Here is a 25,474-nt window from a genome sequence, read left to right as displayed (position 1 = left end):
TGATCACATGGGGAAAATAACTTTATTTACATGAGACAAGTACAAAGTCAGCACAACACAATGAGGGAGAGTATGGGTGCTGGTGCCTGATGGCCTGAAATCAAATCCTATTCGAACGCCATGTGTACCTGGGAAGGTTAGTTACTTAGCTCTTCTGTTTCTCAGTTCCCTGGCCAGGGATATGGAAATATTAGTAGGACCTGCTTATTCGTATTATGTTCTGAGGCTAAAAATTAGTAAATACAAAGCCTGAAGAAAAATGATGGGTACTTCATAAGTGCTACCTACATAAATGTTCAAGTATTAAATGCCTGGAAGAATAAGTAGGTTGTCTCCAGAAAGGGCACCTAGGAGGCTACAAATAGGAGGATAGAGCCTACTTTTTCACATTGATGACACGAGTAAGAAGTTTTAGAGCTCATGGAAAGAATATTATTTCTTGTGATGCACTGTGGGGTGGGCAGAGTAGGGGCTGTGACCCATATTTTATGGTTCAGGGCACTGAAATTTAGGCAGATTGAGTAACTTGTCTAGCGTCACAACACTGATGAGTGATGGGTCTGAGGCAGGGGAGGGACAGAGATTCCGGAACACATGGACATGAGATCATACCCTGGATACACAAACCAAGAGCTCTCCTCACTCCCTTTCCCACATCCTCCTGCCCCAAGAATGCTGCAGGGAGACAGCTGGTACTCGGAGGAGGTGCCTGGCCCAAGAGAATGGCTCAAACCTGGACCCACCTCCTGGCTCTACGTTTCAATCCCTGACCCCAAATACAGTGTCTTTCCCCCAAATGCAGACCCCCTGATGGACCAGGGTATCCAAATATGTGTGCATCTCCCCTCCCTTCCCCCTCAGCACTTGATTCTAGCAGCTGATTTGCAGTGAGACTTCCTGGTGGTCAGGTGACCACCCTGAATGACCAGTAGTCTACTTGACTCCCTAACTGACTCAAAACCCAGGACATTCCAAACCAACTGCCCACATGACAGTTGCACAGAGAATTAGCATCATCTTCAACTGATCAAACCCGGATGATGAGCAGTTAATATTCATTAGCTGGGAACAGGGTCTACTGGGCTCGTGTTTTGGTGGCTTAACACATGAAGGTTACAGGCCCCCAGGGTCTCACTGACTAGAAACTGACCAATCGTCTGAGCAGCTTGGACTAAGGCCTGGCTAAGAGCGGGCAGTGGCTGCACGGGCTCTGAGTGGGCACCTTCCCTGCCCAATCCTCCCTCAGCCAGATCCAGGCTCTGCTGTACAAACTACAGCCATTGCTCCTGAATCTACTTGCTGGTATTAGTTCCACAGTACCTTCAATGGAGTGGTCAGTGGGGGTGCTATTTGGGTCCCTACCCTGTTGTTTGGCCAGATGCTGATTCTGATGTGCCTGAACCACCGCTGCGGATGGCCAGCAGATTATCTTGATCACAGATGATATTCTTGTGCATCCTGTGTTTGATTCCTTTATAATCTTCCTTTTCTTCTTGGTACCCGAGTCATGATCCTGGAAAACACAACAAAAACTGAGAGAACTATTGATATGTTGCTGGGAGAAGACCATGCAGAGGTGTCAATTCATTCCCAGGTCACACGTCTGTTCTCTTTGTTCACCAGCCTCCTAGGGGAGTCTAGGGGAGTCACGTGAATCGAAGCTGGGCTGAGAAGAGGGTGTTGCAATGTGGTGTGCACTTAAAATAGCCAGCAGGCTGACTGCACGGGACATGACTTTATTTAGTGAGATAATATAGAAAGGGAGCACAGCACAGTGACCGACAGAGTGGGAGCTGGTGCCTGATGGTCTGGATTCAAATCATACCAGAAGCCACATGAACCTGGGAAGGTTATGCAGACCCTCTGTCCTCAGTTCCTTGTTCTGTGATAGTGGAAATGTTAATAGGGTCCACTTATTAGTATTACATGATGAAGCTTAATACAGCAAATCAGGTAGACCCTGATGAAAAATGATGCTTACTTCATAAGTGCTACCTAAGTGTTCAAATATTAAATGTCTGGAAGAATAAGCAAGAAATGTGGTAGTGCTGCCTCCAGAGAGGGGACCTGGATGCCACAGGGCAGGGGAGTGGGGAAGGTTATGGGTGTGATGCTTTAGAGCTTGTGAAGAATATCTGTCATCATCTCCTGTGATCCCCACATCAGCCCCGTGGGGAACTCATGGCAGGTGCTGTGAACCATATTTTATGGTACATGGCACTAAAATGTTGAGATTTTAAGTGACTTTCCCGGAGTCGCAAAGCTGATGACAGATGGATGTGGGACAGGAATGTAGTTGGTTCCCTGGGACAGAAATCCCTGAACCCCTGAATCCTCTAGATGGTGCTCTGGACTCCTGAGCCCAGGGCTCCCCTCCCTCCATCCCCCCAAGCCTCCTGCCTGCCCCATGGTTGCTCCAAGGACAGGAAGGGTCTGAGCCAACAGGAGGGCCCAAGCCTGACCCACTGCCTCCCTTACATGTTGATCCCTGACCCCACAGCTCTTAAATATCCCTGAAAGAAGGTCCCTTGAAGGATCAGGGGGTCCCATCTACGTCCCTCCTCCCTCAGCGTCCTCACACACTGGGTGAGCCTCCTGGTGGTCTGACCAGTGGTCGGCTTGTCTCCACGTGGCTCAGAGCCCTGGTCTCTCCAAGCCAGTTGCCCACATGGCACGTCTCTAACAAATTAGCTTGGTCTTCAACAACCAGCCCTGGATGCACAGTTAGTGCTGATTAATCAGGACAGTGGCCTGCTGGGCTGTGCTTGGTGGTTTAGTGGGTGAAGCTGGCGTGCCCCACTGTCGCCTATTGATGTGAGCAACTGTCTGAGTAGCCTGGGCTACGGCCTGGCTGGGGAGGGGCCGTGGCCGCACTGGCTCTGAGGGCGCACCTTCCCTGCTCATCCTTCCTCATCAAAATCCAGCCCCTACAAACTCCTCATCCATCCCTAGGCCCTGCAGTGGCACAGGAGAGAGGCCCATGCCCTTCTAGAGGGACCCCTCCATAGCCACAGCCTAGAGACCCCATCCCAGGACTGTCTCTGAGGATGACCCAGGCCCTCCTAATCTCTGTCACCAAATGTTCATTCCACTAACCCGATGGCATTGTCCCTTCTCTCCACGTTCCCAGGCAGCGCCCAAACACCCAGTGATCCTGTCCACATCAACCACTGGAAATACCGCCACGAAATCCCAGTTTCCTTCCTTTCTGAAAACCTCTAGGTTTAGACTGCTAATATTTGCTTTTGGATTTTGACATCGACATTCAGAAGTGTTTAGCCTGGAATTTCTCCTGTCCTGTAATATCTACTGCTGGTATGACATCAGTATTCTCCTGGTCCGATGAAAGCAGTGTGGGTGTGTTCCCTCTGTATCTGTTCTCTGGAAGAGTGTGTAGGAGACGGGCATCGTTTCTGTCTTAAATGTTTGGTAGAAATCAGAGGAAGCCACCTGGCCCTGAAGTTTGTTTTGTGGGGAAATTTTTTTGGCATCTCTTTCTAATTGAAGTTTACTTGGTGTATTGTACAGGGCACAGATCTTAAGCATAGAGCTTTATGGTTTCTTGTAAATATAAACACATCTGTTACCAACACCCAGTTCAATATACAGGACGTCCCCAGCACTCTGGCCGCCCCCTGTCGAAGAATAAGTGCTAACTTATTCGGTTATAAGAATGAAGTCAGTTACTCCATGTATATTCCAAGTGCAGTGATTTACACACAAATAACTCAAAATGAGTGTGGCAGCACAATGAGAAAGTAGTGGAGGGTGCTGGAGGGCTGGGAGAATCCAGTCCCTTTGGGATTTCCGCTGTGGAGGTGGGGCCAGAGTAAGGAAGCTGAGAGGAGCTTCTCTGAAGCATCTGGGCTTTTACAGAGGGAAGAACTACTGCTCCCCAGAGTGCAGCGCCCATTGTAATTCACTGAGCCCTCCCTTTGCGGAGGGTGCTTTCTATACTTGTGTGTTATTTTACATAGAAATGTTTAAAAAAATAAAGAGGAGATCAATTTTGTTTGATGTAACAGCCTTTCACTGTTAAAAGTAAGACATATATCTAAAATTATGCTAAATATGTACAGCTCCGACAGGAAGTAACCGGCACTCACTACCTGACTCAGGAGCGGAGGCGGAGCAGAGAGGCGGCCCTCCTTCCTTGGCCTCGTGTCTCATTTAAGCTGCCAGACGCTGCACAAGCTCCATCCCCTCTGAGTCTCAGGCTGAGGCCTCCAGGTCACAGTCTTCACAGGAGTCAGACGAGAACCTGCCACACAAAGGCAGGGACTGGAGTCAGTGGGGAGGTGGGCTCCCTGGGGTCGCTGTGTGGGACCCAGGGGGCTACTCAGACCCTGCAAGTGACTTTGGGCCCTGACATCCCCAGGGCTCACATCCCCAGGGCACTGGGGCCTGTTTGCTGCTCTTTGCCAAGTGTGTTCTGGTAGCAGAGAGACCTGTCCTACAGGGGCGATTTAACCTGGGCATTTGGCCGGGCGGCGTTCGAGCGACTGGTCCCCTGAACAGTGAAAGTGATGCAGAGGAAAGGGGAGGCACTGGGGCTCCAGGTTGAAAAGTGTGGGTCCCTCCCACCTGGGCGCTGTGAGGAGTGGGAGGTCTGATGACACAGGTGGGAGTAGTGACCCTGTCCCTCCAGCCCACACGCAACACGGCCCATCATGAGACCAGCACAGTGGAAGTGGGCAGAGAACCGCAATGTTCCCTTTTCCCCTAATAATCGTTTTTCTTTCTTTAACACCCCAGCCAAACTTGCCTGTGCTTTTTAATTTAAAAATATCCTGATGCTGTGGTCACAGAATCATAAATTCTATAGCTTTGCTGTATCCCAACATGAAAAGTTTGTAGAAGACACTGCTTTTCAGCATGTAATAAAACCAGATGTATTTGTTATCTAATTTTAAGGTCATAATTAATTTGGAATCCTGGCCCTTTAACTCATCCTAAATTAGCATTGCTTTGAATTGCCTTCATTTTGTGTGTGTGTTGTATTCAATTTTTACACATCTATGAAAAATCTATAGAACCTCAGGTTGAGAAATGGTGCCATGAGGTGACCCAGGCCCTTCAGTGGGGCTCCACAGAGGCTGAGGGGTCCCCAGGGGTTGGGCAAATCCCAGCCAGGTGTGGATCCTGCAGTGTCCCCTACCGGATGACAGGGCTACTGTGTGCCCACAGGGATGCAGCAGCGCTGGGCCAGGTGAGCTGTCTGCTTGCATGAGAAGAAGCCCCGGTTCCTCTGTCCTCCTCACCCTTTCCCCAGGACGCCTGAACTGGGGGGTACCAGGGCCACTCCAGATATCTCACCACACCTGGGGATTAACTGGGGATGTTGTCTGCTGACCTTGGCGGGTTGGGAGGGCAAGGCTGGGTCCTGCAGAGGGAGATGTTGAACCTCACCAGGGACACTCTTTACAAAGAACACAATGTGAACAACACCTCCAGGAGTGATGTACGTGATGACCCCACAGACACCTTCGGCCCCCCATCTAAACATAAGAGCCTGGCATCTTCAGGGATTCTATGGAACGGGGACTGTTCCCTGGCGAGATGCACTCAGGTCATCCTCCAGTTGCCTGCGCAGATTACCACCATTCTCTTCTCTCCACCTTTTTGTTCACATGCAGTGGTGAGCACCTCTGTGCTCTTCTCTGGCTTTTGGGTTTTCCTGAAGCGCCAAAAAAAAAAAAAAAAAAAAAAGTCAGGGATGGCAAGAGAAGCACATACACTTATTTGCCTTCTGCTCTTCCTCCTACCCTCTCCACGCTCACATTTCCTCTTCTTGTTCTTCCTCATCCTTTTACTTCATCCCTTCTCTTGAATCCAGGATGAGAGAATTTCTTTTTTTTTTTTAATTGGATGAGTCAGTCTTCTTTTACTTATTTATTTATTTTTAACGTCTTTATTGGAGTATAATTGCTTTACAATGGTGTGTTACTTTCTGCCTTATAACAAAGTGAATCACCTATACATATACATACATCCCCATAACCCCTCCCTCTTTTGTCTCCCTCCCACCCTCCCTATCCCACCCATCCAGGTGGTCACAAAGCACCGAACTGATCTCCCTGTGCTAAGTGGCTGCTTCCCACTAGCTATCTATTTTACGTTTGGTAGTGTATATATGTCCATGCCACTCTCTTTGTCACAGCTTAACCTTCCCCCTCCCCATATCCTCAAACCCATACCGTTTTTATGCTAAGTTATATTCTACATGTACCTGGAAAAATGTTAAAAAGATTTTTAAAGAACTGCGCATCTATTTTTGCAGCTGATTTGCCTGTTCAAGGCTCGCTAGCACTTTATCCATCTCAGTACTATTTCACTTAGTAAACAAATGCAGTTACCATAATTGCTGCATATGTGTCTGTGTTCCCTTCTAGGTTATATGTTTTTGAAGTTAGAAACTATATTTATATCACAGCCCCTATGTATGGCACAATATCCATTGCTAATTCAGATTGTGTTTTAAGATATGAGACAAAATTTAAGACTTTTATTATAGTCATAAACATCTAGCAAATCAACCAGAAAATAAAAACTAATTTTCAATTGGTTGGCCAAGAACAAAAAAGGGAGGAATACCTAGTGCAAAATCATATCTCTAATAACTACTGTTGGATTTAGAGCACACACATGCTAAACTTATTTTAAAATATCTTCTTATCAAAGATTTGAGGTTGGACCGGAAAAAATTATATCAGAAGTGAAAATAATTATGTGGTCTGACCAGCGTGGATCACAGAAAGTAAGGGTATACTATATATAAAGTAGATAAACTACGAGGTCCTGCTGTATAGCACAGGCAACTATATTCAATACCTTGTAATAACCTATAAAGGAAAAGGATCTGGAAAAGAAATATATATATATCTGAATCACTTAGCTGTACACCTGAAACACAACATTGTCAATCAACTAGTCTTCAAGGGAAACAAAACAAAACAAAGTAAGTGTAAAGGGAAGTATAGTTTTATAAATTCACCTCTGATATCCAATGGACCAACTGAAAGAAAACAGAAAGTACAACTTTCTAGGAGACAGGACATGGCCAGCAAACCAGGCCGTTACCCTCGGTAACGGTCATACCTGCCAAAAAATATACAGACTAGCCTGCATTCAGGAATACATAGGAATTCTTCATTTATCTGGCATTGTTAGGCAATGAGGTATTGCATGTTAGGAGAAGTATTTTTAAAATGACAAAATGAAGAGGAGTTGTTTTAACCTTCACTCGGTAATTTTTTTCTAAAATTAAGAAATGTATCCACTGGTGTATTTAATGTTTCCGTGATAACTTGGGGTCATCAGTTCAATCAACGTTTGCATGAATAATGCAAATGGAAACAAGACAGGCATGCTTACTTACTGAAACTGAAAATGACATGGCACTGGCTGGAATAACTGATGAGAGAGCACGAAAAAAGCAAAAATGAAAACAAACCGTGATCAAGAAACAATCAGTCAAGTTCTGACTTTCTGTACTTAGTTTCAAAATGAGATACCACAAATCCCAGCGAGAGACTCCAGCATCATCAGCTGTCTTTCTCCTTTGTTTCCACCTTCCTTTCCTTCTCCTTCTATCCTAGACTGTTCCAGGCAGTGCTTATGGCTGCTTGCAAGAGAAATTCTAATACTTGCTTTCTCTCACACAAACTTCACAATATGTCCATGTGATAACTAGTGTGGAGGTAAAAGACAATTCATCACAGAGACATCTCCTATGAAAATAAAATTAGAAACTAGCTTTTAAACATGCAGAGAGAAGGGCGTGGAGTCAGGCACTAATTTCCTTGCGAATTCCTCTCCATTTCTAATAGACGTTCTTCTTTACCAAGATCCCTTTTTATTGGTGTCCTATTCCAGACTGCTCCACCCCGCCCATCCTCATTCTGTAAAATACATTCACACTCTTTTGTGACCCTACTTATTTGCCCATTAAATAATCAATCATAGAACTGTCGGAATTATTTACAGAGTGAAATTAAAATGCTGGAGTCACTTGGAGGGTTTAAGCAACTCCACCAGAAAATACTGGGCATGGATTTAAAAGAGGCTGCGTGGGACTTGCTCTTGTCCAAGTTCTTTCTCAAGAAGTATCTGAAATAAGCCTAAATTCAGAGTTAATCAGACTGGCCTGCTTTCTCAGGTGGACTGGAACTCATTGCTCTTTCCCCTCAACTCCCTGATGTCAGCGGCACTTTCCGGAGAGGAGGTGGACTTCTCTGCCTACTGCAGAAGCTCAGTTCCCCCCGGGCCCACTCCGTGTCTGAATCCCACACTTGAGGCCACATGCCAGCCTTCCCAGAACATTCGTCGTCTCATTTCAGTTTTTGACCTGCTCAGATTGAGTCCCTCTAGACTCTTCCTCAGCTTGAAACCTGATCTTCCACCCCTTTCCCTGACCTCGATGGTAACCTGCCTACTTTAGGCCTCAGGTGCTTTAGCTATAAATTGATATATTTGCCCTTAATTCTAAAGTCTTCTTTCTAAAGCTCTACAATGTGGTGGCTCCTTGAAAATGTTTCTCTTTGCTGGTTGTAATTTTGTACAGAATTAAAAGCACAGCTACTCTAAAAGACAGTAAGTTGCATTGGATAAGGAAAGTGTGCTCTTGTAGTTAGAGTAACAGGGATGGAAGACGACTTAGTATGTTTTAAGATACTCATGATCCATTCTCGTGAGAGTCGGGGGAAGAAGGGGAAGAGAGTTAATAAAATACCAAATGTTTGTGACAAATTAAGTTCAAGATGTAGCTGATAAGTTACTACTTGAATAAGCCACACAAATCCAATTCAAGTTTTGCTTTATTTTTCTAAGAAGGGATCCCAGTGAACTGAGTCCCATGTTCAGTAACTCCACGTTCAATGGCTTAGTCTTTAAACACTGTTATGTTGCTGGAAGAAGAAATATTGCCCACCATTCCTAACTGATGTTTAGCTATCACGCACATTTGAAATAAATTTATTACTTTGCCTGATCTCAGGGTAATACATTCCAAAGGGGCAAAGCACACACGAAAAGTTATGGAGTCTCCATCTTCTACACTAAAGTGTGCAATAAATTACATATTATTTGGCCGTTAAGTTCACAAGCCATAGAAACCATTCCATTTGCAATGTATACAGTGGTAATCAGCAGGTAATGAGAATGATATAAAACCAAACAGACCATGTATGATGGCACTGCTGCCAATAAAGCAATCATTAAATGCATTCATATGCATCTACGATAGGTAAGCTCTTTGAGGGCAATTGCTATGAATTCTACATACCTGTCAGGATACTATATAGAGCCCACTTTCTATGGCCTTTATTCAAAGACGCTGAGAAAGGGTTACTCTGGGTAAATTCAGACCTTTTCTCAATATAGAATTTGGTCAACATGCATTCTGAACAGCAAAATTTCACAGTATTTTCCTACACTAAGTGCCACCTCAGCAAATGCAGGATTAAGTATAATGGATTATAAGAAGTGAGAAAGGAAAGATGGAAGAAAAGAAGGAAGGTAGGAAAACGGTGGGTATGGAGTACTTCAACATTTATGTAAAGAGTGGAACTAAAACTAACCTGAGGTTACCCTGAATTATTAGCATACGCTATAGAAACTTAAATGAAAAAATAAAAAAAACCCAGCAAGGGAAACCCAAAGATTCTCTGTTTTTTCACTTTACTGCATATACACGTCCATCTTAAACAATCTATATGCTTATATCCAATAAGAGAGCATTGTTTTGCAAGGCTATTTGGCTTCTATCAGCATGTAAAGGTCGGACAACTCAACTTTAGCAGAGTCAGCCTTCAGGTGAATAACTGCTTCTTTCAGGTTGTGAACATTTGAATTTTCCAGAAATGTTTCCCAAAAAATGAAAACTAAAAGAGTCCTAGGACAGCGTCCTTTAGAAGTTTTATAGTACCAAGGTTTTTGGAAGAAGAGTATTCTTGTCAATTATCAACACAATGATTCCAAGCAGGTCAATTTTTGCTGAGAATATTATATAACAGAACCCACTTCACCTCCATTATACTGACAATGATCTTCCTTACTTCAACCTTGTGCTGCTTAGTAAAGTTGAAAATACGGAGCCAAGAACAGACACTGACAATGCCAGAGACTCAGATGTACCTATAAGTGCCTTCAGACAACATCAGCCACCCAGGCTAAAGTCCTGGTTTAAAACATCCCAACATGAATGAATCTCAAAAACTATATGCTGAGCAAGTGAAGCCAGATCAAAAGGGCACCTACTGTATTATTCAACTTACATGAAATTCTAAACTGGGCAAAAGTCATCTCTAAAGATAAAAAACAGATCCGTGGTTGCCTTGGGGTGGGAGATGGGGATACTTTTGCAAAAGCCTAGGAGGAAACTTTCTAGGGTTTTAGAATTGTTATCTATCTTTATGGGGGTGGTAGTTATACAAATGTATACATTAATTAAAAGTCACTGAACTATTGACTAAAAATGTCTGCATTTTATTGTATGTAAATGATACCTTAATAAGGTTGATTACAAAATGAACCAAAACCAAAACAAAGCAGAAGAGAAACCTCTCAAGACTTCAAAGGAAATACACTGTTTTCTTCCAGGGTACCAGATTGGAAATGAGGCATTGGTCTGTTCTACCCTCAGCTTATCCCTAGGGTTATCTAGTCTATTTTAAAGCACTAGAGTCCCCTATCAGGAAAACTCACCCCATGTTTAATTACTTTGATTTCTTCTCTGCCTCTTCTCCCAACACACTGAAGTCATTCACGGAAGAAAAACCAGCTTTTTCCAACTTTGCATCATGACACATTCTTTCCAAAGCTATTAGCTATAGAATAAAATTTGGGTACACTTTGTAAAAAATCTAGCTTTTTGAGCCTTACAAATCTTAACAGTTAACCTATTGCCTCCACTGGAATTTGGAAAAAAATTATTTTGAAAAGGAATAGCTGAGACTTGACATTTTTTTGTGTGTGATTTTCTCTTCCCCTAAGAGAGAAGTGAGTAGGAATGAGAAACACATACATAAAGAAAAAAAATTATCTTGCTGCCTTTGCATGGTTATAATTTATAGGAGGCCCTTTTCAACAATAATCTATTATCAGAATCAATAAAATATAATCTCCATGAAGGCCAGGCCAGGATACTTGTCTCTTTTTCAGCAGATTGCAATACAAACCACATTCATGGATATGCTTCTTGATGATCTTTGTAATACTGTAACAGTTGACCATTTCCTCATGCCTCTTCACCTTAACTTCAACCTGGTTTTTCACTAATGACTTCACATTTCCTTCTCTAACACTTGGTTGTGGGCCTCTTTTCCAACTCCAACTCCAACTCGCATTTCACTCTGGAACCAAAGGAAGACTCACACCCTCCTGCTACAGTTGCAGATTATATAGACTAGAAAAAGGAAGGTTGCCAGATGGTGGTTTACATTATCTACAGACTGTCTCGGCTCAAGGTTAACTTCCCTGGGAGAAAACCCATAAACCCAGAAGCATCAAAAATAACCTGCATGTGCAGGGGGGAGACAGCTTTGCTTGTCTCATTTTACATTCTTTCTGATTTCTGGGCCCTGGTGATTTATCTCCCATGGAATGGAACAAGGAGGGGAACAAGTAGGGACAGTCCCTTCGAGCTAAGAGAAACACTCCGGGAGGTTTTGAATCAGACTTGGTGTTTTGTTAGCCAAGTTACAGGAGAATTTTTAAAGTGGGGGAAAGGGAAGAAGGAAGCGGACCAGGAAAAGAATTTAAGCCATCATCTATAAACCAACAAAGCACTGATAGTTCCAAACATTATGTCACAAACTAAAATGACTGATGTAGGCTCAAGTGGTTTATAAAACCTATAAAAAGACTACAGCAGCAAAGTCCCCATTTATCTGTAGAGTTCAGAAACTAAAACAAGGAATATTTTAGCTTAAAACCTTATCTCAAGAGAATCATATACACTTCACATGAATAAAAATACCTGAAACCAAACATTTTTAAAAGCTCCAATACCCAAAATATAAAGAAAAATATTAATCCAGAAGACTCAATCAATCCATGATAATCACAAAACGGCTGGGCAATCTCTATCTCCCTTCCACACTAACCATCCATCCCATGGAAGACCAAGGGAGATCAGACCTTCCAGACTTACCTTCCAGACCTTCCAGACACCTGGATGCTGCAAAATTCTATGGAGACTCCTTGTGGAGCAGCAGTTTCCCATCTCTTGTGTCTCTCCCTATCGTGATCATGATCATGCAGGAAGCAAGTCTGGCTGTGCTATCTTATCATTGTCTGTCACCCATCTGCAACATGGTATTGTACAGATAAGGAGAAAGTAGTTGCCTTTCCCCCGGAAGGTTGAGGCTCAGGTACAGGGTAATTCTCCTGTGCACACAGTCATTATTTAGGCCGACTCAGTGACTTCAACAGGCTTAATCATGTGATCAGGTTTGTTGCCAGCTGCGTAATGCTCCCACATCTGTAGATAGAGCCGCTCTAGGTCCATTGTGTATTGTCTGGTGTTGAACAGAGGGCTAGATGTTCTCTGCTTCCAGACTTTGCCACGAATTTTCTTCAGGTATTCTAGATCAGTTCCCAGTTTCACAGCTATGTCTTCATATTCTTGACTATTTTTAGCAATAAGCTCAAGACAGCCTAAACAAGTGAGCTGGGAAGCTGCAACTCGGGAAGCAAGAGTCTCTCCTGGCATAGTCACCATGGGTGTCCCTGACCAAAGGACATCCATCCCTGTGGTGTGTCCATTACAGAGTGGAGTGTCCAAGCAGACATCAGCCAGCTGGCCTCGCCGAACATGTTCCTCTTTAGGAGCAACAGGTGAAAAAATGATACGGTTCTGGGGAAGGCCCATATTTTGTGCGTACTGTTGAATATTAGGTTCTCCTACTGCTGGAAAACGCAACAGCCACAGTACACTATTGGGAACACGCTTCAGAATATTTGCCCACATCTGCAAAGTAGATGGGTCAATTTTATATAACTGATTGAAGTTACAGTACACAATGGCATCTTCCGGTAACCCGTACTGAGAACGTGTGGTTACAATAATGGTACGGGGAACCTCCTCTCCAGTGGCAGCCTTAATGTTGATCTGGGTAGTTGCCAGTCCATTGCTAAGACTGAATCCATTAATTGTTATCTGAATTTGTCCTCTGTTAATCATTTCAATAACTGCCTCTGCAATAGTATTCATAGGAATGACAGGCATATTAAGAGCTCTATTACTGCTGTCTGCGGTGTCTCCTCCCTCAGGACATTTCATCTTGACAATTTGCACATCTGGGAGACTATCAAGAAATGCTTTGAGGTCGATGCCATTCAGCACAATCCGATTGTCATAAATGTGCCCATTGGACTTAAAATCGATGACTGCTTTCTTCTTCAGGTGAGGGAACATATTGGCATGATCATCAATAAAGAAAGTATGGGGCATATAAGCCAGTTTCTCAGAATACTGCTCAGCAACTTCAGCAGGTGAAGTTTCCTGATCAGTGATGATGTAATCCATGAAAAGCACGCCACTTGTTCCAGGGTAGCCCAGCCACATTGCCTGAATAGGAGCTGGCCTGAGAGCAAAGAGTTCATTTCGAGCACCCCTGGTATAACCATTCATATTTACAAGGATGTGTATACCATCTTGATGGATGCGATCAGCTGCTTTCCCATTGCATGGAATCTGAGAAAGATCAATGAAATGATGGGCTTCTGCCATCACCTTCGCTCGGAAGTTTCTGCCGTCATCTGGGCTCAGGGCATAATAGAATACCTCAAATTTATCAGGATTGTGCGTGCCTGGAATAGACTGCATAAGATGAGAAGTAGGATGATTCCCAAAGTCAGAACTCACGTATCCTACACGCAGTCGACCATCACTGAGCTTCAAGTCTTTTGGATGTTCATACGGTGGTTTACGAAGGACACTGATCTCATCCAAGGAGAGGTTCCCAAGGATCTCAGCAATAGCCTTCCTGAAGCCATGAGAAAGAGGATACAGCATACTATGATGAGGCTGCACAGAAGGCAACCTATTCTTCTCCAACTGGTCAGCCACAATGCTGACCAACTTCTTCATTCGCTCATCATAGTCTGTCCAATCACAGACAATCTGCAGGCAATGAGCCAAATCACAATAAGCGTCAGGAAAGTCAGGTTCAAGCTTCAGAGCAGTGCGATAAGAAGCAATTGCTTCTGGAATATTCCCTGAATCCTTGTGAATGGAAGCCAGATTGCTGTGGGCATCTGCAAATGCAGGGTTAATCTGAATGGCAGGAGTATAACACTGCAAGGCTCCCTGAACATCCTGCATCTCCTTTAGAGTGTTTCCCATATTACAGTAGGCGTCAGCCGAGGTAGGACTGATTCGAACAGCCTCCTTATAATGCATCGGAGCTTCCTCCAGTTTTCCCTGCTGCTCCAATACACTTGCTAAATTTGAATGGGCAACAGCAAACTCTGGGAAGACTTCTAATGCTTTACAATACAAGCGAACTGCCTCTTCCATGTTTCCCTGGTCTCCTTTGATATTGGCTAGAGAGTCTGCATGGGTGGGGCACAGCCGCAGAGCTGTATTATAACAATCTTCTGCTTTGGCAACACGGCCCTTCTCTTCCAGAGCGTTGGCTAGGTTGCAGTAAGCATCAGGGAAATGTGGTTGCAATTCAATAGCTCGCCTGTAGGTGTCTATTGCCAGATCCATCAGGCCTTGCTCATAGTATACACAAGCCAGGTTGGCACGTACCACTGCATGATTTGGACTCAAGCTTAGGGCACAAAGGTAAGCTGCCACAGCTCTGTCAAAAATCCGTGCCTCTTTCAAGATATTTCCTAAATTGATATAAGCATCCAGAAAATTGGGGTCAAGGGTGACAGCCTTTTCAAAGTGATGAATTGCAAGCCAAATCTCCCCTTGTGCATTGAAAACACAGCCAAGATTACTCCAAGCTACTGCAAAGTTCGGTTGCGTCCCCATTGCTTTCAAATAACATGCCTTGGCTCCTTCCAAGCGACCCAGGGCTTTGAGCAGGTTCCCCAGGTCACTGCGAACACAGTACAAATCAGGATTGTACTGAACAGCAGAGACGTAAGCTTATACTGCCCCTTCCATGTCACCTGCTGCTACCAAAGCAGCTTCCAGGTTAATATAACCATCGATGAAATCTGGTTTGAGACGTAATGCATGCCGGTAATGCTCAATTGCTTCCTGCAACTGCCCTCTTTCCTTGTACACATTCCCCAAATTCGACTAGGCTTCTGCCAGAAGAGGGTTCTGTTTAATTGCCAGAGTACTAAAGTGGGCAGATGTGTCCAGCCTTCGACACTGGAAGTGTAGAGATGAAAGTAGAAAATAAAAGAATAGGATGTGATTTGTAGTCGATACTACTTTTGCAAAAATTAGAAAATACAAAACAATTCGGTATTTCAAATATATACATATGTTTAAAATAACTATAAAGGTGAGTTGGGAGATTACATATTAAATGGCCCAAATGGTGCTACATAGGGGAAAATAAAGGAAATAAATCTGGCAGAGGAACGTTGGGGCCAAAACCAATCTTAAAAGTATTAGAAAATAGAGTGACCATACACACTGATGATAGAGTGACATGAACTGAGGCATATGGTCCCTTTTGAGTAAATGCCTTAAATACAAACTAAAAAAATAATGTCATAAGATTTACAAGCACTATAAAAATATTTAGCAGTATTGCAGTAGACAGTAGAAATATATAACCTTTCAACTTAAATAAAAACAAGACTGATGAAATATCATCTTTGTTTCCATGTCATCCATGCTAAGGAAGAAATAATAAATCAGCTTTCAAGATAGAATTTTTTACAATGAGAGATACAAAAACAAAGAAAAAGAAACCCTAACTGTTTATCCCATGAAGGGAGAAAAAAACAATTTGAAAAGTCAGAGTAGAACTCTATGAGGATAATATTTAACATCAATTTTTTTTTGTAAAACAGAATTTTAAGCTGGTTTTGAATTGTTTATAGAGTTTCTAATTAGCATGCTGAGGAAATACAGGGTCCATCTTAATCCAGAAGCAAGTAAAAAGTTCTGACTCTTAAAATTCTAGGCTCTAGAGTAGGTGTGTGCTGGTGTGTATGTGTGTGTGTGTGCACATTTGCTGTGTGTTTTCAATAAACTCAAGAGTACATAAGGGTGTATGTTACTACATTGTAACAATTCTTGAGCAAGTCTAACTGAAGGTCAGTAGCAAACAAGTAGATGCCGCTTGGGTGGCCCCCCAAACTCTCAGGTAATGCGCAGATCTGCCTTGGCAATCATGTTCTGCTTTTAGACATAATGCATTTTTATGTTCTTGTTAGCACTGAAAGGCTAACTTGAATATTCTGCAACTGATGAAATGGACAACAGAGCAGTAACCTAGAGTTTACAAGTATTTGGGGCAGTAAAACTTTAGTTCTAGATTTAACTTGGATTTGAGTCCTAATTTAACTTGGATTTTCTACAACGCATTTTTTTTTCTATAAACTGGAGGTATATACCACCATAATCCTAAAAAACCTGTGACTTTGGGCTTCAGGGGTCTAAGCCTTCTCTCTAAGTGACTGAAAGGTACAACTGGATATTAGACCTGTCTAAAAATTGTCCTTTTCTGTCCTCACATACAAGGGAACGCTTGATTTTTGGATAGCTGTCATTAAAAAAAAAAAAAAAAATGTGCAAAGAGCTAATGTCTTTTGCTACAAGACAAAACAATTTCTCCTGGACATGCAGTAATAGGAGGCAATGCCATGTGTTGGAAGCACGCACATATTTTATGACAGATATTAATCTGGAGGTTAACAGCTAGGTGCTCCGGTTGAAGCAGTTTATTTCAAACATACATATAATGTTAGTCCACTTTGTAACAAAGCCTTCAACATTTCATATGCAAATTCGTTTTTCTTTCTAGTTTAAGCCCAAGGAAATCCCTATAAATCTTGTCTCCAAAGAGAAAATATAAAGAATTCATAAGATTAAAGAGTTCTTATCAATTGTATAAAAAACTAAAAAGGTACTAACTAGATAAAAATGTAGATGTCTAAGAGAACGTCCAACAAATAGAAAAGTAGAGGACTGCACTGAGATTGCAATCCTGAGAAAAATACATTATTTCTAAATGAAGAAGTAAAAGGAGATAGCATAAATTAAAGCCAGAAGAAAAATTTAAAACCTACAAAAGTACGAGTCGATACAAAGTTAAAAACCCATTAATTTTACTATATACCCAAAGGCTTCACAAAAGATCTCATGAATATCACAAATTAAAATAAACAAAAGCCAGAAATATTGTTTTCCCCAAATTGTACTACTACCTGCTTATTGCTTCAGTGGTAAGAAGAAAAATTATCTTCAAATAGTTGAATTGTATACCTACTTATATTTTAACTCTTAGGTGGATCTTGTTATATAATATATATGATCTTTAAAGAAAACTTGTTGATTGTTTATTTTGGCATCTGTTAGGAAATTCCTATTTAATTAGATAAATCTCCTTAGATAACTCTTAAATAAAAATAGATGCAAATATAGTATGTTTCCTATCATTCATTTTAGACCTCTAAGAGTTGGAAAAGTTCAACCTGGAGAAGAAACTAGTTTTACTGAGGGAAGAAACTACTTTCCAGTTTAGAAGAGGAGGGATTATCCCATTTCTGTAGAGGAAGCAATCAGGAAGATACAAAAAGAATGATCCTTGGCTAGTGCTAAGGCCAGAACTACTGTGAATATTGTACCAGATCTTGTAAAAACAGCCACTGTGCTGGCACTCACAGGCCTGGGTCATGGTGTGTTCAACAATAAAACTTTGTTCCAAAGGATGGAACTCCTTCGGGCCAAAAAGCTTTCACCTGCATGATTCCATTAACCTCACTGTTTTGTTATGGGAAATGCGTTTATTTTTTGAAATGACATTGAAATATATCCTTAAAAGAACACTTTAGGTCTCAACAAGATTCTCTTCTCTTTCAGCCAACACATTACCTTTTAGAAATCAACAGTCTACTTCTTTCTTTAAATCATCACATTTCAAAGCTGTAGCAGCTAATAAATGTTAATATGATTTTTCCAAAACTGCAATCTCCCTAAATTTCTATGCTGTCTTCTTTATCCTGTCTTTTCAAGGTAAAGGTATCTTTCCAGTTTTCTTAGCATTATCAGGATTATGGATTTTGTTCATTGTTAAAGTTCGTTATTTATGGACATAAGTTAATGTAAATGCAAAAATATCTCGTATTATTCACAAGCTGGCTGACTTAAATCACTCGCTCTTAAAACAACTTTACTGCTCTCCAATCTGTTCAAATGCACGGAAATATAAATTCAGGATGATGTGGCTTTTCTGCAATGCTTTCTTTTCAGGCTGCAGTCTACATGACAGCGTTATATCTTATCCTTGCTGCTGTTGTTGTTCTATCTATAAAACCTCTCTTGAAGACCCCCAAAACAGCTTGTAATTTAAACTTTTACTTTTGGTGACTCACTGTTTTCAAATTGCCATCTCTGACCATATCCCCCTTCCAGGGGAATTTATGCAGACTCTTAACCCATAATTGCTTTACTCTTTACCTCTATTTCTGGGTTCTTAAATTAAAGTAACTGTTACATCAGTGTTCTTCATTACTCAAATTATTTTTTCTTAAGAACTTTTCCTGGAAGTAAGTTCATGCTCTTTTTGACAAGCAAACATTTGACTTCTGAAAGAATTCTTATGGAAATGGGTTTATATCCCAAATGCACCACCAAAAATCTTGGTGACCTTGCATAAACGTCCCTTACCATTTCAGGTGCTATCTTTGCTTGACTCCAAAGGGAACTGATTAAAACTATGAGCATCTAGCTGTTATGCACTTTTGTCTCAGTTTGGTCAATGAAACTCTTAAAAATCCATCAGATTTGCATTATTTTTATCATTAGCCTGTTTGTGTAAAATAAGTTACCATTTATGGAGCCAGTGTTCTCCTTTATTCCGGCATCCAATCATTGTAAATATTTCTCATGGACACATTCTTAGAAGGCCTATGAATAACCTGGCCTCTTACTGATTCTCCCTTTTGGAGTCTTACTAGCCAGACTTCCCCAATAACTTTCAGAGAGAGTTCTCCCAATTTCCGGGTCTTCTTTTTGACTTCTATACGCCATAGAACTTTCAAAAGTCATCACACCAATACTAAGATTACCACATACCCTCCAAAAAGCTCCAAGCTGTTTATGCCTATTCATTAAGTTAATACTTTATCAAAACTTGCCCAATTGAGTAGTTTTAGCACAGATATTTTATACATTTTAGCACAGACATGCTCTGTTTAAGGCTGACAGATCCATTAGGAATTAACTTTCTGGTACATTTTCCCTCTGACATTTTCCTCACAACTGCATTTCCTCATAACTGAGCCATCAGTTATCTCTTGCCTATAGAAAGGCAGATAAAAGAAAGCTAAGTGAGAAAAGATATGTAAATAGACTAGCACAATATTGGACACATAATAAGTATTCAATAAATGATAGCAAGTATTCTTACCCTTATCCTCACATTAGTTTATATGTATTAAAAACTGATTACTGGACTCAACTCTTACTTCCATTTCTCATTAGATCCTCACAGAAACCTTGGAGGAAGCGAGGTTTTATCCCCATTTTACAGGTTGGGAGACTGCAGCCTAGAGGGCTTAAGTACCTTAACTGAAGTCATATAGTCAAGAAATAAGCCTATATTTGTCACAATCACTTGCCCATGCTTTGACGTGACACCACCACCCATCATTTACCCAGCTTCACCAAGGTACTACTAAATTTTTTACTCTTATTCTCCTCTCTTTGCTTCATACTGCCATTGCCACCAACCCAGTCAAATTCACTTTTAATTTTCCAATGTTAGTGAAGGGAGTAGAAGGTGGAAATTGAGGTTAAAGGAGGAAACTTTAATGTTATTCAAGGATGACTTCATCTTAACTTCCAGCCTTTGTCTACCCATTCTCTGCTCCAGTCACACGCAGAGTATTTGCTATCTCTTCCGTAAGTCTTGACTTTTCTTGTCTTTATGCCACTTTTCTTTTCTCCATTTGCAATGAATCTCCCTTTCCCTTGGTTCTTCACCATTTCTTACTCCATACTCTCCATTAAAATTCAAATCTACCTTTAAAGCCCAACTCATATACCAGTTCTGTCCTACAGTCTCCTGGATCTGCCAAGTCAGAACTAACCACTTGCTCCTCCGTGCTCCTGCAATGGCAATGATGTTAGAAGGGCGAGTGATTTTACAGCTCGCTCACCACCTGCGGGAAATATGTCCTATTTGCCCTTCCACATCCTTTCTCCACCCAACTCTATATGGATGGCTTGCATGGCCTATCTTAGTAAGTGTCCTTGCTCTGGCTTCTGTTTGGCTCACCAATGAAGAGTACCAATAGAAGATTGTAGGGAATGAAGGAGGGGAGTGAAGTTAGGGTATTAATTCTTGCCAAATTGCTGGGAGTTGGCTGCATCCCCCAACTAACGTATAGTGCTTCTCTGTGGGGCATCACAGCATCTTTGGGGAGGACTCTCTCTCCAGCAAGGCTTCCTTTCTCTTTCATCTCCTATAAAGTAGCCACACTTTTACTGAACCCAGGGCACTACACTATCTCTTGATTCTCTACATTGGGCTCAATTTATCCCTATTGATGTACCCCTGATTTCCTGCTGAGACCCTGTCTGATGAACTTCGTAATATGCTCTTCTAAGCTGTTAATTTTACAAACCACATTATTACACTTATTAGAAGAATGTCTTCAGGATGTGTCAGTAAGCTCTGATTGATGATAATGGTAAACAGCTAGAATTTATGGAACATAACGTATGCTTTGGTTACTCTCTTGAGTACACCGTGTGCATTATTCTAATTAATTAAAATCACTATTAGCTAAGCAAGGCACACAGATGCTAAGAGGTTCCCAGAAGTAACTTGCTCATGGCCACTCCAGTGTCTCAGTAGTGTTTAGGACTCAGATCTGTCCAAAGCCTAAACCTTAAGCTCTAGGTCTAAGCAGTGGCTCTCACACTTGAGTATGCATCGGCATCACCCAGAGAGCTTCCTGAAACAGGTAGTGGGCCCCACCCCCAGAGTGTCCGAGTCTGCAGGTCTGGAGCAGGACCCAAGACTTTCACTTCTAAAAATTCCTACGTGCAGCTGATGTGCTGGTCTGGGTACCAGACTTTGAGAACCACTAGTCCAGGCATTTTAGGTCCAGAATTTCAGGTGCTAGAATAATTTTCTGGTGATAAATTGTCGAAAAAAAAAAAAAAGCACTGCATTTTCCTGTTTGTAAGGAGGTAATACATTCAGTCTTAAAGAGTCAATAATGGGGCTAAGTATTTCAGAAAGAAGAGTTATTCTCCAGGAAGATGGGAGGAGATGGACATTCTAAGGACAGGAATGCCCTTTCAGGAATCTTGCAAAGGGAACAGAAAAATAACAGTAAGATTCTGCTATCCAGTGTTCACAGAACAAGAGTGGGATACTCTTGACTGTAAAATGGGAAGCCAACTTTTGCTCACCATATACATACCTTATTCAGTACAAATGTTTATTAAGAATCTCCAAAAGCTAGACACTAGGCATCAGGGCTACACTGATAGAGCAGATAAAGTGCCTGGCCTCAGGGAGCTTGTGCTTCAGAGGATGTACATCAGCTAGATAGACTGAATGATGGATACTATATTGGGTTCACACTTCGTCTCAAGAAAAACATATATCCATAGACGTGATCCAGGAGTCAAATGGCAAAAGACCGAGCCTCAAAGTGAGTGTTAATTTCATTAAATGGTAGGTAAAAATTATTTTATATGCCGAGATAGGCTCTGCTTAAAAGACACACTATTCCTCCAAACGTATTATACAAGCCAGCTTATAAACCTGTGACTTTTTCTAGGAGACATGTTGCCTTCTTTCCCAAGAAGGGAGCAGTAGGGGTCGGGGTGGAAATAGTTTCATCATCAGAGGCACAGTGTCACTACTACTGCTCAGCTCCAATTCGCAACCTTCTGAATGGTTTCCAGACTAAGAAATTTAGCAAAGTGATGAAGAAAACATGGCCCATTAATCTTATGATGCGTGTTATAACTTAACTCTGGGTTTAGCATAGGAAAAATATTATTTGCATTGATTAGAAATATGCTTTATGGCTGCATATATTATTCACTCTGAACATTCTAAAATTATTAGCTGGGTTGACATGATGAACTGCACAGGAGTACTTCTAGACGACATCTCAATGTCATCTGTTACTCACATCATATAGGTCTAGGAATCAATACGTATTTTACTCAATACGAGATCTTATTCCAAACACCAAAATATGCCTGTTTTTATTCGATGGTTATCATCATGAAACTACCAGCTAAACATCATTTAGAAAATTCAAAGCAAGTAAATTACTGTATTAACTGTCCAACTATGATTATGACTTTCCTCCACTTATAGCTGAACCTAATATAATGATCTGGTCAGTCTGACTAGGAGGATTTATTCATTAATTTACTCAAAGGTTCTGAGGTATATTTTGAAGGACTTAAATTATGGTCTGGTTGGTAGGATCCAACAGTAAGGGTGCAGGTTTATCTCCTGCAAGCTCTGTGACCTTGCCCAAGTGACTTAGCATCTCTGAGACTCACTTTCCTAATCTGTAAAATGGAAACAATAGTAGAACCCAAGTTGTAAAGCTGAAGGAAAAAAAGGAATATGGTAACGTATTTTGGCACAAAAGAGCAGTTACGCTGACGGTCATTATTTGTGAATACTGTTGCTAAGATTATTGAAAACCTGTTGTGTGTTAGGTGCTGTTCAAGGACTAGAATTTTAAGACTGTTCTTCACCTTTATCCCAGTTTTACCTGCAAAGTTCTGCCATGCACTGGAAAAACATACTGGTATTTCTAGGGAAGGGGACCACTCAGGTGACATTTTTGTTTCACCAGGTATATAAAGTATACAGAGGTTATAGTGTATCTTTTAAGTCCTTTGGACGTCTAGTTACCTTTCACTAGAATGATTCTAGTAGATCCTGATAGATACCTGAGACAAGGTCACGTCAGTGATGTTGGTACCTTTTCTGGCTTAAGAGCATAGGGCAGAAACACAGGAAGGGAGGTCTTCCTTTTCCACTCCTGTTACTAAGAACCCTCTCGAATAATGACAATGTGAAACAGATCACTACATTGTTGTATGTTGTAGAATCAAAGCAGTGTACAAAGCAAAGAGCACTGGCCTCCATTATACGTCCATTTCACTTGAGATTCACTTTTCTAGACCGTGGAGAAAGCAGATGTTCCAACACTTTCCAGGCACTGGAATATTACAATCTGGCAATCTCTACCACTGCATGTTTGATCACACTATTCCCTGCAAATGGAATGCTGTTCCATCAAGGTCAGATTGACCAGTGCAAATACCTGATTTTATCGTACGGTCAGAACCAAATTAACTTACTGAAATTCTGCCCAGCTCAGGGTCTACCTTCTCTGTGAAACCTCCTGTGAGATCCCAAGTTACAAACAACTCTATCTTCTTCAGAAGACATTGTATACTATATAAATAGTAATTTACATATAAATATATGTATATGTGTGTGTATTTTTTTGTTACGTTAAGTTATAACTCCTGTGGTTTGTTTCTCTTCTTAACTAAACTGGACCCCCTTATCATCACAGTGGCCATGTACATCATTGTATCCTCCAAAAAATCCAGATAATAATATCATGGATTCAGTATATAGTTGTTTAATAGAAAACAATTAACTAACCACTGCAGAATACTAACTAGTGTGTCTCAAGTGTGTTCAGTGGATCATAAATCCTATGAGACAGTCCATGAAGGAAAAGATTTCAAATAAATTTGGGATCTGTTGTCCACTACATCTCCTTATCAGAGACTCATAATTCACAAGACTGGTAAAAAGCTCTGTAGCAAAGAAACTGTTGACTTAGTTTGACCCAGTATTTCTCTTACAAGAGTATCAGTTCTGGAGGTCAAGGACATTTTCCACCTCTAATACAACAGCTCTACTGCCTAGTAGAGTGCCTGGCACTTAGTAGACACCTAATAAATATTTGAATAAGTTTCAACATACATTCCCCTTTTAAGCTATAGAAGAAAAACACAGTATATAGATTTTGATTTACTTGGGGAGAATAATAATATGAATAGATAAATTTACACAAATCATTTTAAAGTATATGTATTTGATAATACTTTTTTCCACAAATCTACACAATTGCACATTTAGTGGTGATAGTAAACGAACTACATTTGCTGCTGAAAACTTGCTAAGAAGGATGGCTACTAAAAACTACAACTTGAACCCAAAACAATTGATTTAGTTCATGGGTCCCCACTCCTTAGCAGTTTTAATATAGAAGAAAATAGACGCATATATTTCTTTTCTACCATAATATGACATCATATAAGGAATGCTATTTTATTAGCTAGAAATAAGATTTGCTTTTGTTATTTTAGTACATTTGATCACATAAGAATAATTCTAGATTTTGTCCTAGACTGCTTACTATGTGCTTTCACTATAGATTTTAATGTCAATAGAGAAAGGAGAAGGAAAAGTCAGAGGGAAATGAAACAGGTGTATGCAACACCCCTCTCTACTACCGACATTTCTCAGAATTCTGGGGGAAGTTGCATCTATAAGGGGAAAGTTTTTCACCATGGAACTCACGGTGGTTGAACTTCTCATGAAGAATTTTTTTTCACTACTGAAGAAAAATAGGTTTGATTTTACCATAACTGAAAAGTTCTCCAGTTTCTACTTCTGAGGTTTGCCCTCAAGACTACTGTTTACCTAATGGAAGTGACTCCTATGCATGGAGGAAAAAGTGCACCATTTGAAGGAAAAGCTAAAGGAGTGATATTCAGGTAGCTCCTCATTCCACCAATGAAAACGTACACATAGATTTTCCACTTTACACCTCATTTTCCACCTTATTTTCATGATTTTGAAATGAATATGTAGGGTCTGATGAGTTTGTCAATAGTCTATAATTATTAGTGTTATTAAAATAGAATACAAATGATAAGCCATATGTAAAAATGCTGTGTGAATAAACTGCTATACCCCAAATAATACAAATGAGTGAATGGCAGTAAATGCTAAGAGGGATTAACAACATAAAGGATATTAAAAAAATGATGACCGTATTTCATATTTATGTGTCTTTTTCTCTCTCACTCTTTTTTTTTTTTTGCGGTACGCGGGCCTCTCACTGTTGTGGCCTCTCCCGTTGCGGAGCACAGGCTCCGGACGCGCAAGCTCAGCGGCCACGGCTCACGGGCCCAGCCGCTCCGCGGCATGTGGGATCTTCCCGGACTGGGGCACGAACCCGCGTCCCCTGCATCGGCAGGCAGAACACTCAACCACTGCGCCACCAGGGAAGCCCTTCTCTCTCACTCTTACTC

The 25,474-nt window shown here is 41.3% G+C and overlaps 1 protein-coding gene across 9 annotated transcripts in view; it reads right to left on the bottom strand.

Annotated features, from left to right (window-relative positions):
* LOC149749737 (UDP-N-acetylglucosamine--peptide N-acetylglucosaminyltransferase 110 kDa subunit-like) overlaps positions 1-25,474 on the bottom strand; it is a 78,086-nt gene that overhangs the window by 21,586 nt on the left and 31,026 nt on the right. For 3 of the 9 annotated variants that reach the window (XM_089908499.1, XM_089908498.1, XM_089908497.1), the window contains exons 4-7: positions 12,152-13,988; positions 5,322-5,677; positions 4,110-4,261; positions 1,363-1,513 (exon numbers count right to left, since the gene is read on the bottom strand). In XM_089908499.1, coding sequence (XP_089764625.1) covers positions 12,407-13,988 — 1,582 coding nt within the window. In that variant the 3' untranslated portion in view covers positions 1,363-1,513; positions 4,110-4,261; positions 5,322-5,677; positions 12,152-12,406. Of the gene's footprint in view, positions 1-3; positions 1,514-4,106; positions 4,262-5,321; positions 5,678-12,151; positions 13,989-25,474 lie in introns of those variants that run through there. The other 6 variants (XM_089908493.1, XM_089908494.1, XM_089908500.1 and 3 more) reach the window with 4 other exon arrangements.

This window comes from Delphinapterus leucas, chromosome 3 (genome assembly GCF_059928025.1).
Source record: "Delphinapterus leucas isolate spDelLeu-1000000601 "Yukka" chromosome 3, BTC_Dleu_Yukka2, whole genome shotgun sequence".
Classification (NCBI taxonomy): domain Eukaryota; kingdom Metazoa; phylum Chordata; class Mammalia; order Artiodactyla; family Monodontidae; genus Delphinapterus; species Delphinapterus leucas.
This window is presented reverse-complemented; position numbering and strand designations above follow the sequence as displayed.